General features: G+C 35.4%; 1 protein-coding gene and 1 long non-coding RNA gene across 7 annotated transcripts in view; one reads left to right on the top strand and one right to left on the bottom strand.

Moving 5' to 3' along the window:
* LOC114524882 (spermidine synthase-like) overlaps window positions 1–15,724 on the top strand; it is a 40,222-nt gene that overhangs the window by 13,802 nt on the left and 10,696 nt on the right. For 3 of the 6 annotated variants that reach the window (XM_028546096.1, XM_028546091.1, XM_028546097.1), the window contains 3 exons: window positions 151–234; window positions 349–494; window positions 750–1,694. In XM_028546096.1, the coding sequence (XP_028401897.1) occupies window positions 151–234; window positions 349–494; window positions 750–881 (362 nt within the window). In that variant the 3' untranslated portion in view covers window positions 882–1,694. The other 3 variants (XM_028546094.1, XM_028546095.1, XM_028546092.1) reach the window with 2 other exon arrangements.
* On the bottom strand, window positions 5,533–8,388 carry LOC114524883. Its single transcript, XR_003687132.1, has 3 exons — window positions 6,483–8,388; window positions 6,134–6,237; window positions 5,533–5,976 (listed from the first exon to the last, which is right to left on the bottom strand). It is a non-coding gene; the product is annotated as an uncharacterized LOC114524883 (long non-coding RNA).

Consider the following 15,724-nt stretch of genomic DNA (forward strand, 5'->3'; position numbering starts at 1 on the left):
ACATGATAAATATTCACTAAAAGAAATTTGAAAAATTTAAGTGATTTAGTGAAGTTCTGCATGGGGAATGGTTATTGCCACCACTACTATAATATCGATCGCCTAGTTTGTATATATATCAACTCATCATGCTTTAACTCATTTTTATAGCTCCAGATGATGTATTTTTTAATACGAATTTTAGTGAACTTTTAAAGAGCTCTTTAAAACAAGGAGGACTATGTATCTCAAAAGGTCAGGACGAGTTTAGTATAGGCGACGATGAGATATGCTCCTGAAAGGTCCTTATTTTCCGCATTTTGAGCATGCAGTATAGTTTATAAGTTCACCCAATTTTCGTCACTGTAGCTACAAGTTTTTGGACTGATCTTGAAAAAATTGGAAAACAAGTTAAAAGGGAAAGAGAATTATTCCCGCTCGTTAAATTAGCCTACATTTGCATCCCTACATTCCCATACGGACAGGCAACATTCGTATTGCGGAGTTTAAACAAGGTTAGTCTCATTTCCGTGCATGATATATTTCTTATTTAATTCATTTACTTCGGTAAACGCATCTCTAAAAATCTCCAACATGTTAAGGTTCGTGTTATGGAATAGCTTACAATCTACAGTATATAAGCGCCCTGCTTGGTGAGATGACAATCTGACATTGCATTCTGCGTGGGGTATCTTCAGATTAAGAACGTGTGTGGCTATGTCTCTTTATACTTTGAAAAATGGTTGATTGTGTGTTTGTTTTTTATCCAGGAAACTAATTTTGAAATGCCTATTAGGCGTTTGGAAGATGAACAGCTATTGCAAATGACCTTCTATAATGCAGATGTCCACGCTGCAAGTCTTGTTTTACCAGAATTTGTGCGGAAAGCTGTAGAGGACTGAACGTACGAATCAAAAAGGAATTGCGGTAACAAAAATTTGATAACGGATTTTACATAAATTTTTATAGCAAGACGCTTTAGATCCTATTTTGATTTATTTATGCCAAACTATGGCTGATTAAATCGATAGGAAAGCGAAAAAACAAACATTAGTGAAGCATTAGGACCGCTGCATGGGTACCTCCTGGACGGGGGGCGTATCACCGCCCTAATAAATGCCAGAGTGACCCGGATTTTAGCAACAGTCTGCAAGACTTTGCGGTCTTATTGGAGTAACAAGGCTGAAGTAAACTATTTTTTAAGATAATAAGTTATTAATAACCAAAATTTTCAAGTTTTTAGCCGCTTTCTCCTGGCATTTCTCTTCTATAGTATTCTTAAGATTGATTTCCTTTCTTTTCAATCGTAAATATATCGGTTGCTCCCACACGCTTGTCTAAATGCCGCCAGTCATAAGCTAAAAACAATGTATATTGATGTGCCAGTTTCTTTAAGGCGCCGTACGAAAGTGAAAAGCACGTGCCAGGTTTTTGACACAAAAAAGGGAAATAGAAAATGAAATAAAACTTCATGCATGTATAGTAATACGAAATATAAACTATAGTGCCTACTTCGCATGCTAATTTATACAGTAACCACAATATTGATAATATCACTCACATCAGTGCATAGACGTAAGACAAGCCCATGCTTGGCAATGCACTCTAATAAGTCTCGCTACAATTTCAAGTTCATTATTATTAAGTTTGCACATTGTGGCTATGCATGTGCACACGAGCGTCGTTTTCGAGTGTTTTCAAAACCATTTTTGTCTATTTTATTGTTTAGACCAAGACCATTGTTTCTGTTCACATGTTCCAAGGAAAAATAATTATGCTTAATATGTTAAATTAGCTTCAACTTTAATTGTAAATTGACGGTGTTTGAAAGCGTTTTGGCATGAAAACGAATGCATGTGAGTTGTTGCCCAGGGTAGTGGGTGAAAGACATGACATATAACAAAATCTCATGCTGACAAACAGAGCATATCTTGATAAGTATGGTCTGACGTTTTTTACTTGCATACAAAATTGCTTGGAGTAAGTTATGCACATACAGAGTACAACCGGAACCTAATGTGAATGATTGTATGCATGTCGTATATATGAATAGGATTTTTGGTAACGTTCTAAATGCACCTTTCCTATAGCTGCTTCAAAAGGATAATATATTAAAGGTTAAAATGCGTGCGTTTCGAAGCGTAATTTAACAAAGCCTAAGGTATATGCTTTGTTTTGTGTAAGGGCCGCCAATAAATCCAGCGTGTGTAGTAATTATAGAATAATTAGTAGAATTAAGACCAACAGACATTAAATGTCTCTTACAGCTATATACAACCCTGCAGTACAGTTTAAGTCTACAGTTCTACAGTTAAAGCTCATACTCCAGTTATTCATTCTATATGCTCAGTCTTATTTTATCACATGACTGTGTCGAATTTTTCCATCTTCCTTATTGACTCCACAAATGACAAAGCAGAAACTACAAAGTCCGTAGATGCGAACCGGTGAGATAAACATCACAAGTTCGGATCTACGGTTGTTGTTGTTATCCGCGCCATATATAATGCTGGAAACGTCCTCCAAAGCAATATGATTGACATCCATTGTTTGCCAAAGGCATATACATATAAATGATCGCCTCTGCATGACGACTATATAATAGACTCCTAAACTCTGAGCTGCATGCATGGTTATATTCAATCGTAAATGAAGAAATTATATGCCGAAATAACCTTGATTGAATCCTAAATATACAACCTTGTTTGAATAAGCTGTATATTAATTCTTATATAGCTGTTATATATAGGGCTATAGGATTGAGCCAGCGTCGTGATGCTTGCGTTCATTTTGTTTTTTTTTTAAGATTAGTTGTTTTGTTGTTTAGTTTGCTTCGCTGTTCTATACCGCGTAAAGCCGTTTCATCGAACCCATTCACATGAGGGTATAATGGAGGAGGCTTTGATATACATAGTCGCATGATAGCTATAACCTAAAACTATGCGTTAGGCGAATGAAAATAACGGATTTTAATGAGGCCACTTTAGGCGTCCTGTTTACATGCATGTACTATACCAGACTTAGTCATAATGATCTAGAATAGAAAACCTAGCATATAAAAAATCACTGCCTGACAGTTTTAGTTGATTGTGTCGTTTATAATCCGGCATCAGTCTAAAATCTCAGGCAATATTGGCTGATAAGTATAAAGATGTGCCCAGCAAATCCACGGGAGCGTGTAGTATAAATCCAACATGATTAAAAAATGTAAATTCGAATACTTTCGACAATAAAAAATGCTGTAGAATAAGTCCAGCAAAACCATGCTTACCTGAAAATTGATGAACGTTCCTGTGTCAACGTATAGTTGAGGACGTTTGTTCGAAATTGATCCATATCATTCCTTTTGTTTAAAAATCTTGGAAGTGCATAGACACGTCAATATTCGACTAGAATTCTAGAATTCTCATTAAGGGCCTAATTTAAATTACAGGCACTCATTGGTTGGTTTATTATCATGAACGGTTGTAGAAAGATATTCAACCATATCGTCGATTGATAAAAAAACTCGTCCACTGACATCTGCTTTTAATTTACTTTCAATCATACTCAAACCCCTTATAAATCTTCAAGTGCAGCAGATGTCTTCATGCTAAGTGCTAATGTTTCAAAAAATGAACTTGATGTGACATCTTTACTTACTGTCACGAAATGTCGTATGAAAAAAATACCGGAATTTTTTGCGTGTTTTCATGTTTACACGCGAAATAAAAATGCAAATGAATGCAAAAAAAAAACTAGGATACGTGACCAACTGACTCCAACTGACATTCATTGTTTATATATATATATATATATATATTATATATATATAATATATTATAATATATATATTATATATATATATATATATATATATATGACTGTGGAAATACCATGCATGCTGCTAAGGTTTTATCAAGTCCTAGCTCCTTCAATCAATAAGAAATGACTATAAGCTTTGGGTGCATGTATGCAGTATTTAGCCTCTGCATGCCCCAGTCCACTACTGCGCAAGTGGGGCACTATACATGCGAATGACTTACGACGGAAATATCACTCATGATCTCTTTCATTTAATGTGACAAGATATGTAAGAAAACATCGTCCTCCACTCATTGGTCAGGGTTTGTACTTTGGTATTCCGGTGCAAATAATGCCATATATACTCATGGATGCCTATATTCTAATGGTAACACACTGCATGGTAGTCCGGCTACATAGCCAACTAACAAATAAAAAGGGTTTACATTTAAAGGCTATGGTCATGGTCAAAATCGGTTGTTTTCAACTATCTAGCAGCTCGGACCAACCATGGTCCATGGCGATGTCTGGTTACCATACCCCTCGCCCAGTTTTACCAATCTCCTACACTTATGTAACATGGGGGACATTATAGGCCATGTTACACGGTGCAATTTTTCCTGCAACTTGCAATGCAATGCTACTTTTGTAGATGTAGATTAGTGAAGAGGCTTCAAAATTATAGAGATGTAAATTAGTGATGAGGCTTCAAAATGTAAGTGTAAGAAAACCATGCCCATGGATTGTAATAAAGACAAAAGTTCGGTAGTTGCCAAATATAAATCTCTCAAAAGAAGAATTGCATTGGGGGTTGCAAGAAAAATTGCACCATGCAACAGGGCGTTTATGTCAAAGAGCCTAACATTTAGGTAAAAGTATATCGATCAGGTTATGACAAAAAAAATTAGTATACCTATACATATGTCATGCAGTTAGACAAAACGTTCGCTGAAAAAATGTATTTCCCGCATGCGGATAGAAAAGTTGGACATTTTTATTTTAAAAGCTTGTCAAAATCCACGACATGCACTCCCCAATCCAGATCCGCTTGGCACTCCCTGACCATGCATGTAGTGCCAAGAGTAAAAACGTGGTCGAACAGGTCAAATTGTTTTTCGAAATTATATTTTGAAAAACACGAATAATTTAATATATTAAACACGCGAATAATTTTTTCATGAGTAACGGTAAAAACTGTAAAATGGCAAAACTCAGAGAGGATTGTAAGGCAATTTCAAGCCGCACTGAGAAGAATGCCTTCATTATTCAGGAAGCCATAACTGCATGACTTTGTGTTTGAAAGTATTAATTGCGTGGCATCAATTGTGCATACACTGAAATGTACTTGTCGAATTAAGCTGCGAGCTAGAATCTGCATATGGATCTTAGGCGTAGTTTTTTTCGTCGCATTTTGATCGCATTGAATGCGGTTCAAACAATGGATAATTATAGGTGATATAAACCTCGCTAAGCTTCTATCATCTTATTATTTATTGCTTGAATTGCATTCGACGCGACCAAAATGCGACGTATTACGTATAACCTAGACCTTACAGCCATGGCCAAACCCTGCATGCACTTTCCAAATATACAGTTGGGGGGAAATTGCATGCAACATGCAAAATAAATTATTCAAATTAGAATGACTCTTAACTTTCAGTTATTAAAAGAAACTTAACACAAAAGCTACTTTTTACAACTGCATGGTCGGGACTTTCTCAGAGCAGCAACGTGCATTGTGAAATAAGATCAGGAATGAATACAGTGCTGTATATTGTGTTTCAAAAACACGAATTTAATTGATCCCTGGCTCAAAAAGAAAATTAATAGTTTGTGTTGATAAAGTTTCAATATCTCGCAATCATAATGAAGTAACTTTGCTATTCCTAAAAACTTGGGTGAGAGACTTCATATTGTGAATCAAAAAAATGCTTTTATCATGTTAATATTGCATGCTTTTAATTTATTGATTTCGTCTATGTACATAGTTATCCCTTCAAAGTTTCAAGAAGGTAACACGATAGTGAATGGCATATAGCTCTAAGTATAAAAAAGCAGTAATCTTTTAAACTAAATAGAGATAGAATAGATTATATATATGAATATAGCATCAAATTTCTGGTGATCGTGCATGTATACATATACATGCAAAGGACCATGCATATATATACCTATATGATATGCGTCGTGATCATGGAATTTCCGTCCTGAAAGCTGTTTCCGTTAATAGAAATAAAAAGAGGAAAACCAACGAAGAAATATTAAAGTTTCTATATGTATCACAGTTTTCTATATTGTTTCTTCTATATAGATCGAGGAAGTCGTTTTATTGAAGGCATGCAACAACTATAGATAGCAACGTTGTACGTACCTGAGGGTCTATACTTTGGGTTTCCTTTTTGATCTCGCTTGTGAAAATCGCACGCCTCTACTTTGATTAAGGTCTCCATAGTATAATATAGAGTCTGGCTGCTACTAAATTATATAGGACTAAATTAGCCTTCGGAAACAAATGGATTATTCAACGTATTCAATATACAGTAATATATACCAATCTGAGTTGAATCGGCTTAACATTGTACGTTTGATATAGTGGGACACTAGACAAGTAATTGTGTTTACTATGGTCTTGAAATTGATTGTTATTTGGGTTGTTTTGTCTAGTGACCACTCAGGTTGCTTGTTTACCCTCCACGAGGCATTTATTAATATGTAATTACCGTATTGTAGATTGTCCACGCCTTGTCTGGTTGTTTGTAGTATCCCCATACACTTTTAACGCTATCTGTAACGAACCTTTCATCGATACAAATGTAAATTACCTCAATGTACAACTGCATGATCAGTTATATCCCTGATCTTTAAAGATCGGGTTTGTGAGATACAACGCGTGTGCATGCGAGTTTATATATACCTTCAAGTTCAACAACCTCTCTCTCTCTATATATATATATAACGGTGCTAATTACTGAATTAAGGTTTTATAGCTTTCGTTATTGAACTCCGCACGAGACTAATATACATCTCTTTATATACATCGTCTGTGAGTGGTATGAGAAATGTGGCAAAGAAACGGGAGTTATGCATGATATATAAGATTAAGATACAGTTGTTATAAAAAAATCGAATTAAAAAAAAACTTTAAAAAAGTGTCATCATGGTAATTTAATAGTTATGCTAAACTTGACCATTCCGCCTATGGCTTCATACTTTCGAGGCTATGCATGCTTCAGTGTTTCAGTACTTCCTAAAAAAGCCACGGCCATTAGTTATATATTTTAGTGGTTGGGAATGCGAATCTACTCTATAGATAATTAATTTCTAGCTTTATGTACAGAGATTAGAATCCACAAATAGAATGAACACGAGTGTATTGTCTTTTAGCTCAGAACCTGATCCTTGCTTTAATTTTTGTCTGCCAAAATATATCCGCTTAATTGGCCATGTGATGTTCCGTTTATTTTATTTTATAGTCTACGTATTGGAACACGTGCCCAGGATTAAGAATGAACTTAACTTGTCTGTTTGTCATCATTGTTCAAATAGTTATTTATTAAGCTTCCCTAAATCAAACCACCCACCACTGTCACGGTGGGCGCATATAATGATTACTGGTGTCTGGTTTTGTGAGAAAGGCAAACACAATTACAATGCTGCTGCAACGTGGTCGCATGCATATGCTACGTCACTAACACCCTGGTGTGCGTGCAGGATGTACCCCAACCTCGTACCCAGGGTTTTATTACCTACGCTGGATGTACCCGAAAGAGAAATCATTATTATGCGAAACTGTCTTCATCTTATTTTTTTTGTATTTTATACTGCATGATTACTATAAAGGTTTACGTATGGTGTAAATATGTCGGATTTTATTATTTTTTTGGCTGTAAAAAGATCACAGATGCACTGCAGTGATCATATTCACCATATTTGGTTAAAGACAAAAGGACGTAGACTTTTTGCAATGCTGATATGCAGCCTTACACAGTAGGCTACCCTTGTTAGTTAGTTTACATGCATGATCACGCTATATATAGCTATTAGGTAGACTAAAAAATTGCACGACCCATTCAACACCTCGATCTATGGAAGTCATTCTGTGGAAATTAAAAAACAAAAGGGAAAATGTTGTGAAGCAAGTAGAGCACTGATTCTTATATTTTCCATGCAATCATCTCATGGTTGCCAGTATGCTATGGCCATGTAGTTTAATAAAGAAATATAAGTTTTCTCAAGACTTAGCTATTTCCGCAAACTCATCCACTCAAAAAATGCCACTCACCTCACGACCATTTCGCGCTCCGTTAGTGAGTGACATATCGTGTAAACAGCTAGCTAGGCAAGTGATCCATGCATGCATGTCGGCATATCGTAATTGTACATAATAGTGCCCATTCAATGCATGCATTTGCATTTCGATGCATGTCTTTATTTAGTACCAATTAAACTCCCATGTTCACGAAAGACCTGACTGATTAAAATCCACTACGAGAACCACTTTTGTATTCGACAATGCATGAAATTGAGGCAACAACACTCATGTTTTCATTTCGCGTGTCACGAATTCACATTTGGCGTTTTAGAACGTTCTAAAATGCCTAAAATTGTATCCGAAAAGAATGAAGAAACTAAAAGATTTGTATTCATACAGAAATAAACGGCGTATAGTGCTATAGAAGTATCGTCAATCGAGGTCAACGCGTTAAAGCTCACATGATTTACATGCACTTAATTTAGGATGCGAGCTTTAACGCGTTGACCTCGATTGACGATACTTCTATAGCACCATACGCCGTTCATTCCTGTTAAATCAATGTATAATGAGAAAATACGATTTCTTATGCGCGCGCAATGCGACTATATAAAAGCAAGGAGTTAATTTTACCTATACTATACTAAAAGAATTAAGATCTATTGTGAACCATACAATGATGGAAATAGCCCAACCATGCAATGATGACAATTCATCATATACTATATATATTTTATTTCCAGTGGTTATCCCAGTTTTATGATGAATAACTGATATACATTGTGTCCCATAATGATTAGGACAACGTATGATTTCAGTGGATTAATTAACAGTTAAAAGTTGATAGGCTAAGCAGTATGGCAATCTATTGCATGATGCATGCATGTACATTTATAGCCATGTTAAATATTTTACTATAATATACTATATTGGTACAAAACGTTTCCACTAGTGGCATTATAAGTTTGAATCCTTATATCCTCGCGAACTCTTGCATGGTTGGAATTCTTATATACGGCTTGAATAGAGGCAGATGTGCCATGCTATAACTCAATATCAATATGATATATATATATATATATATTGCTTACCAAAATTTCGCGTTCTTTTCTTCCTCAAGGCGATGTCGATGATATAGTTTCGATGTTGCATAATCAATTCGCCATACTGTCACTAATTTACGTGGAATTATCTTCTATGTTATAAGTTCAACGCGAACATTGTTGTTATACGAGCCGCACTTAAACATTTCTAAGACTTATGACGTGCGATGATTTACACATCCCTTATGTTGTAATCAACTATATGATCTAAGGACTAGCTGTATCTCGTGCAGCTGCGAGTTTTTTAGGCTTCCGGAGGGTAAATTGCAGATAATTTACACATTGTTTAATTTTGCAATATGTTAACATGGACAATGGATATTTTCAATAACTTTGAACATAACATGCACACAGTCATACTGGGATCGCTGAAAGAGTGACCGCATGGCAAGGTGATTTTCAGCTCCATGCACATGCTGTTTGCATTCCTGATGATTTCTATCCCTCTAACCACGAGAGCAAAGTTCATCTTTTGTGGGGTTAAACAGGTACAGTTTTTAGACATATATCCTTATATATATATATACGTCGGAGAGCAACGTCCGAATGTTGAATATATAGACTATGATATAAGCATGTTCGATTATATAATTTGAAAAAAGTTAATCTTTTACCAACCTTTAGCGCTATAAACCTTAATTCCAAGGGTGAAAAGCATAACGGGAGCATGATAACACGCACACATGAACCGGTATTCAACCGCATCGTGTTCTTTTTATAGCTGCATGTTTTGAGTGGATCCAAAGCATGGACGTATGCCTCTTAGGAGAAACGTTCTAAGGATTTTTGGCATTTGATATTTTACTTTTTATATGGGACCCGTGCAACATGGATACATGTGTTGCTATGAACAGCGAACTTAGTTTGCGAACAAACGTTTCTGCATGGTTTTTATATATAATATATATATTCAGTTGCAAACCAGGGTTTTTATCGACCAGCCTGTGTGCAATTCATATATGTTCATGATTATTAAATTCTAAATGCATTTCAAGTGAATAATATTAGTTTTAGACCTAACGCCAAGCCGACATGCGGGTGCAGTACCGTAATTTTACTGCATGCATGTCGGATTGTTCTCCTATAGTAGCTATATATTGCATGTGATAATAATGTGTGTGCTTCAGGAATTTTGTAATTGTCGATCCTCGATCATTAAACCATGCATGGGCGAAGCTTAGAGTTACTCAATAAGACAGCCACCAATCGGCAAAACTGTGAAATTATCTTTGAAAAGCGCGCCGGTTGCAAGCTCAAAAATATTTAGAAACAGGTATTTCCAATGAATATGCCATATTTAAGCATATATATTGTAACTCAAACGTAAATTATGTAGACATTGTTCACACATGTATTCTATTCGTGCGAATTTTCCTCTTGCGATTTTAGTGTATATTATTGTATGTACATGTCTAAATGGCGCACCCTATATATATATAGCTGTCGAATTTTCTCCCAAATTCGCGTTTAGAAATAGAAATTTTCCCTGTCAAAAATAATCGCAGTTTGCATGTAAGCCCGCGGCCTCAACACTGTTCCCCATGAATTTAATAAAAAATTGTCATGAGTTTAGAATTCTGAAACCCTTTTTTCCTAGTAACAATACATATAAAGCTGTGGTATGTAGCCATTTAGGACTAATTGAAACTTAAAATGTAAATTAGTGGGTGAGCTAGCCCAAGTACCTATACTTGTTCGATCAGCTGTTTCTCAATCGTGAAGTGAGAAAAATTATAAGCATATATATTTTAAGGCTAAGTGCATGAAATTTAAGCTAAATTAAATAAAGGATGAGAATAGTCGTGGTAGGTTTCAGGCTGCTGCTTTTATTACAAAAATAAAATAACTATACTCTATTCTCATTTCTGATGTGACGCACCAGAGCTATATATACATGGCCATCGCGCGATAATGAAGTTAATTCAAGTTTTATGGAGAGAGTCATGCATTTGCTATAGTGCATGAGGACACATATCTAACCATAAGAGGTTCTCCGATACTGCATGCATCACAATAAACACTTTCAATTAGTGGGCTGCATAGTAATATACTTTTATCGCGATCTATTACTCAAGTTGCTTGGCACACCATTTTTATAAAAGATTGATTGGCCTTCATAATATATTTTCAGTGAGGTTTTTTTCTCCAAAGTACCTGATTCTTTAGTCAATGCACAGAAGTTAATACCCACACTGATACGACTACTATTTTCGTTTCTTATTTAACGAAGATATGAAGGTTTATATGCAGCTTAACTTGATACGATATATTTCAAATATATACAAACCTCATCTTTTATGCACCATGACAGATTCTGTCTATACTGTACCGTGCCAATACTCTATACCGTACCTGATTTAATGGTTCAACATGCATATACAACAATCCAGCAACGATGATTGTGAAATGTTGATTGGCAATAATGAACCTGCAAGAAATTATATGGATCGTTTCACATTTTGCAAATTGCAGGAAATCTAAGCCATGTGATCAAATATTTGCCTCAAGTATGTTTTTTCTGTCTATCGAGATTCAGACATCGGCACGTAAGATATCGACACAATACTAATATTAAAATTGGCATGCACTCATCAATGCAGGGGGTGGAATTCCTCTTGGTAATGGTAACCGAATTTGTCTCAGTGACTCATGGTAAGACTTAACTCAGTCGTTTACGTTACCATTAAACTAATATTGCTATATATGTGTATATGACTTCCTTCATACATGATATAGCTACATGCAGCTTTAAAATTCGCGGCAATGGATTCGCCTTAATTGAATGCGTCCATAGAAATAAATGCTGACAGCTATACTGCGTGTATTTTATGTACAATACCGGCCATGCGAGCGCGAACAGTCATTGTGCTATCATCACTATATAAAGCAAGACAATATGCCAAAGACTGGTTTTAATTGACCCGATCAAACGTGTCTCACAATGCAGCATAGGTATATACATGAGCTCCTTATTTGAACGACACTCTTGTACTAGTTTGCTTCTACAAATATTAGTCCAAGAATATTATTGCAACTAGCAAAATATTTTTTTAAAAACATACAAATTTTATATACTATGTAAGCATCAACTTTTTCGGTTCCCGAGTCCAATTACAAAATAAAAAATTCTTTACTGTCTGCGTATGACGTGCACATTTTGGAAAACTGATATTGGCTGGCTTAACCACTGTATATCTTGGAGTTCCCCAAGCGCCAAAAAAGGAACTTTGCCTAATAATCTACTTGTGATATTGACGGAATATTTGCATTCTGCTCACTACCCTTGGAATTTCTTGGCTTGCGTATCCGTTATACCATTTTCCTCTATAATAAATTACGAATTTAGTTATACATTTTGGTGGATGGAATATTTGTATTCTGCGGTGGAATAAAGAGTGATGCCATCCCTCGTGTAGCTATACAAACCATAAGAAATATATACATATACGAATGATGGAAATTAACCGTTCATTGTTTTACATTTTCCTTAGTATAGCGCGCTGCATTGGACGTTAGAATTGCTCAGAAGACGCCTTCTGAAGACGCATGCAATTGTCGGGACACATGGGCGGAGAAATCAGAAACCGCAACATTATATATGACGATGTTGTCTGAGGCTCGTCGTAGTCGTCGATACTCGTATAGGTTTCTATATAACCATCATTGTATCGTGATCATGTTTCCATCTCCTGAGATAGTCTTTTTTATATAGAGTCATCATGATTTTTCATCATCAGTATATATTTCTATAAAGTCACGCAGGAAGTCTTGTATGCATTCAACGATCCAGACAAAAGATAACGACCACGTTATAAATTTAACAATTAAAGCACATATATATGGTTCAAATGGCACCATTTCCAACTTTAATTTTATGAGAACCCTTACTAAATGTAATCGAGGTAGCTGGTTTAACAAAGCCACTGATGCGCTGGGGACAGTCGGCAAGCTGAGGCGATTTTTATAGACTTACGTATCTAATGTCAGGTTAGTATAAGGCTGAGGTATTGGCAACATATTTTATTTTTATCATTCTATACGTAAATATCAAAAAGCGAGCTAGTTTTCTGCATATCTTTATATCGGCCGTCTATATAAGTGACGGCTAACAGCATGGTATATATAGTTATTATATTATACACATGCACTGATGCACTCCAGTAAAAATTATGTCGCCACATGCGACGTGTCTTGATTTTCAAAATACATATAAAAAAAAGCTGCAGCATCAACTATAAATGAAATACCAATTTCACCCTGATGCTTCAATACGACTGCCATGAAGTCATTTAGCTTTATATTCATACTGCGGGTAATATTAATTGGAAGACTGGTGGTAATTTTAATGTCAAAGTGTAGATTTGTTTTATGAAGTTTATGCGCGATATGTGGGGTATATAAGCATCAGTTGATTTCGACGTTTATCATTCTCGCCATTTTAAAATGTAGCACTTTCAGTCGCAGTTGTATATAGAATTAAATCATGCAGTTCCTTGTCGTGTTGTTTCCGAAAGCAAGAAATTTATTGTAACTATATGTATATATAATCTTTGCATATATGCAATCTGTACACGAAACGTATAGGCACTGCATGCATCAGCTTTTGTCAAGTACAAACCGTACACAGCAGTCTGAATGATATATAATATAAAATATAAATGCTGTGGCATCATCTCGTGATCCAAACCTTCAAGCGTTTTCATACAATAAATCAAACTTTATAACTATTGCTAGTAACTAAAGTTGAGCTTCATATTTTAACATATAACTTTAAAATCTTTCAAAACAAAATTTCTCGAATATTGAAAAGAAAATCGTGCCTTTTTTGAATGCATGGACAGAAGAATTCGGGAGTGCATGTTTAGCTATAAACTGCAAGCTGGGAAATCGTATAGTTATCAATTCGCTAACGGGTACTAACACTTATAGATTCAAATCTTAGTTCTGTATGAATCCATCCCGAGCATTGTTAAAAAGCTAATTCTAGAGTAAGCTGTCTAATCCAAACGCTGCTTGACAATAATCATATCGGGCGTTGAGAAGTTTATATATATATTCAACAGATTAATATGGAGCTATCCTCTGTTTGGTATTATAGCATTCTAAAGTGAAAGAGAGGAGGAGCTTTATGTCATATTTATATAAGTATACAAAAGTATAACTTTTATGTAACTGGCAAACAGGAGTAAATTTCCTTACCCGGCCATCTCTGTAATAATTTAGTCTAATGCAATTTATTATATAGCTAGAGTAAAAAACGTATAGTTATATTTTCCCCACACACTGTATAGATGGGGCTAAATCGACGTTAGGGAAAGCATATAGGCTATGTTATTTTCCAACCCCATATGAAGAACATTATAAAAATGTGTCTTCTTCTCCTTGTATGCTTATTTTCTGATCGTGCATTAAAGCCAATACCGCAGCATGCTAACAGAGAGCAAAATTTTAATCGCAAAGAAAACGATAAACCAAGCCTGATATTAAGCGTCAGAGAAGTGAAATTAACATCCTTGTATAATTAAACATTTTATATAGCAACTATACCTTCTAAGAGAACGGCACACAACCTCGGCTTTCATCATAGCACCATGTGACGACTATCTTGTTTCATGTTCTAGCTAACTCCTAATCACGTGATATGGCTACAATACATGTATATGTATATTCATATAGTCCTATAATGTTGGAATCCCTTCATCGTGGAGAGGCATATTCACCCTTAAATACCTACAAAATTTACCTCTTCAAAATTCCTTGTATACAGCAGTTCAGAGAACTGAAGGCTGAGGAAAATTACGTTTTTCTTTCAAGTTAAAATTAAAACGTTATCAGTGCGTCCTCGGAAATGGTCAAATTAATGAGCGAAGTCTTTTATATAGGCTGATCGTTCAAAATGCTTAACCCTAAATTTCCTACTCAAGACCTGTTGAGTTTCAAAGAAACATCTGAGTGATTTTTGGTTCTAAAAATAGTTGAATTGGAACATAGTTACAGCTAGCAGTTGAGGCAAGGGAAGAAAATCAGTCAGTCAAGCGTACTGTGCTCGGTCTCGACAACATGATTAGACAACAGTCTCAGTCGAAGACTGGGAACAAAGTTGGGTAAAATAGCTATTACAAACTCTTTATTACTATTAGACGAACATAGACTGCAAATAGGCATAAGCATAGTAGTCATATAGAGTATAGTGGACCAAGTATAAAGCGATGATATTATTGCATGGGTCGAGCTGAGTGCGATTTTGTTGCATTTAGTATATATACAGTTCAAGATGTATGCTAAACCAATACTTTGACTTTGTGCATATATATACTTGTATTATATATATAATGCTCTATAATGCTTATCAGTATGACTGAATATGCGGACAACTGTCTTCCTCCGAAGGACTAAAATCAATAATTTGGATTTAAATTATTCCTCGATCAATATATATGTATGCTATCGATTCAACATGGTGGGAACTCAAGCTGAAGCGGCATTACTCGGCGGTAGAAAAAACACAGCGACAGAGCTTTAAATCAGTAAGACTCATTTAACTAGAAATGATACCTATTGTGCTGTTTAGTTCACTCATTAAATAGGCATGATAATGTATTTTATT

This window comes from Dendronephthya gigantea, unplaced genomic scaffold (genome assembly GCF_004324835.1).
Source record: "Dendronephthya gigantea isolate DGI-Jeju-01 unplaced genomic scaffold, DenGig_1.0 000032F, whole genome shotgun sequence".
Taxonomy (NCBI): Eukaryota; Metazoa; Cnidaria; class Anthozoa; order Malacalcyonacea; family Nephtheidae; genus Dendronephthya; species Dendronephthya gigantea.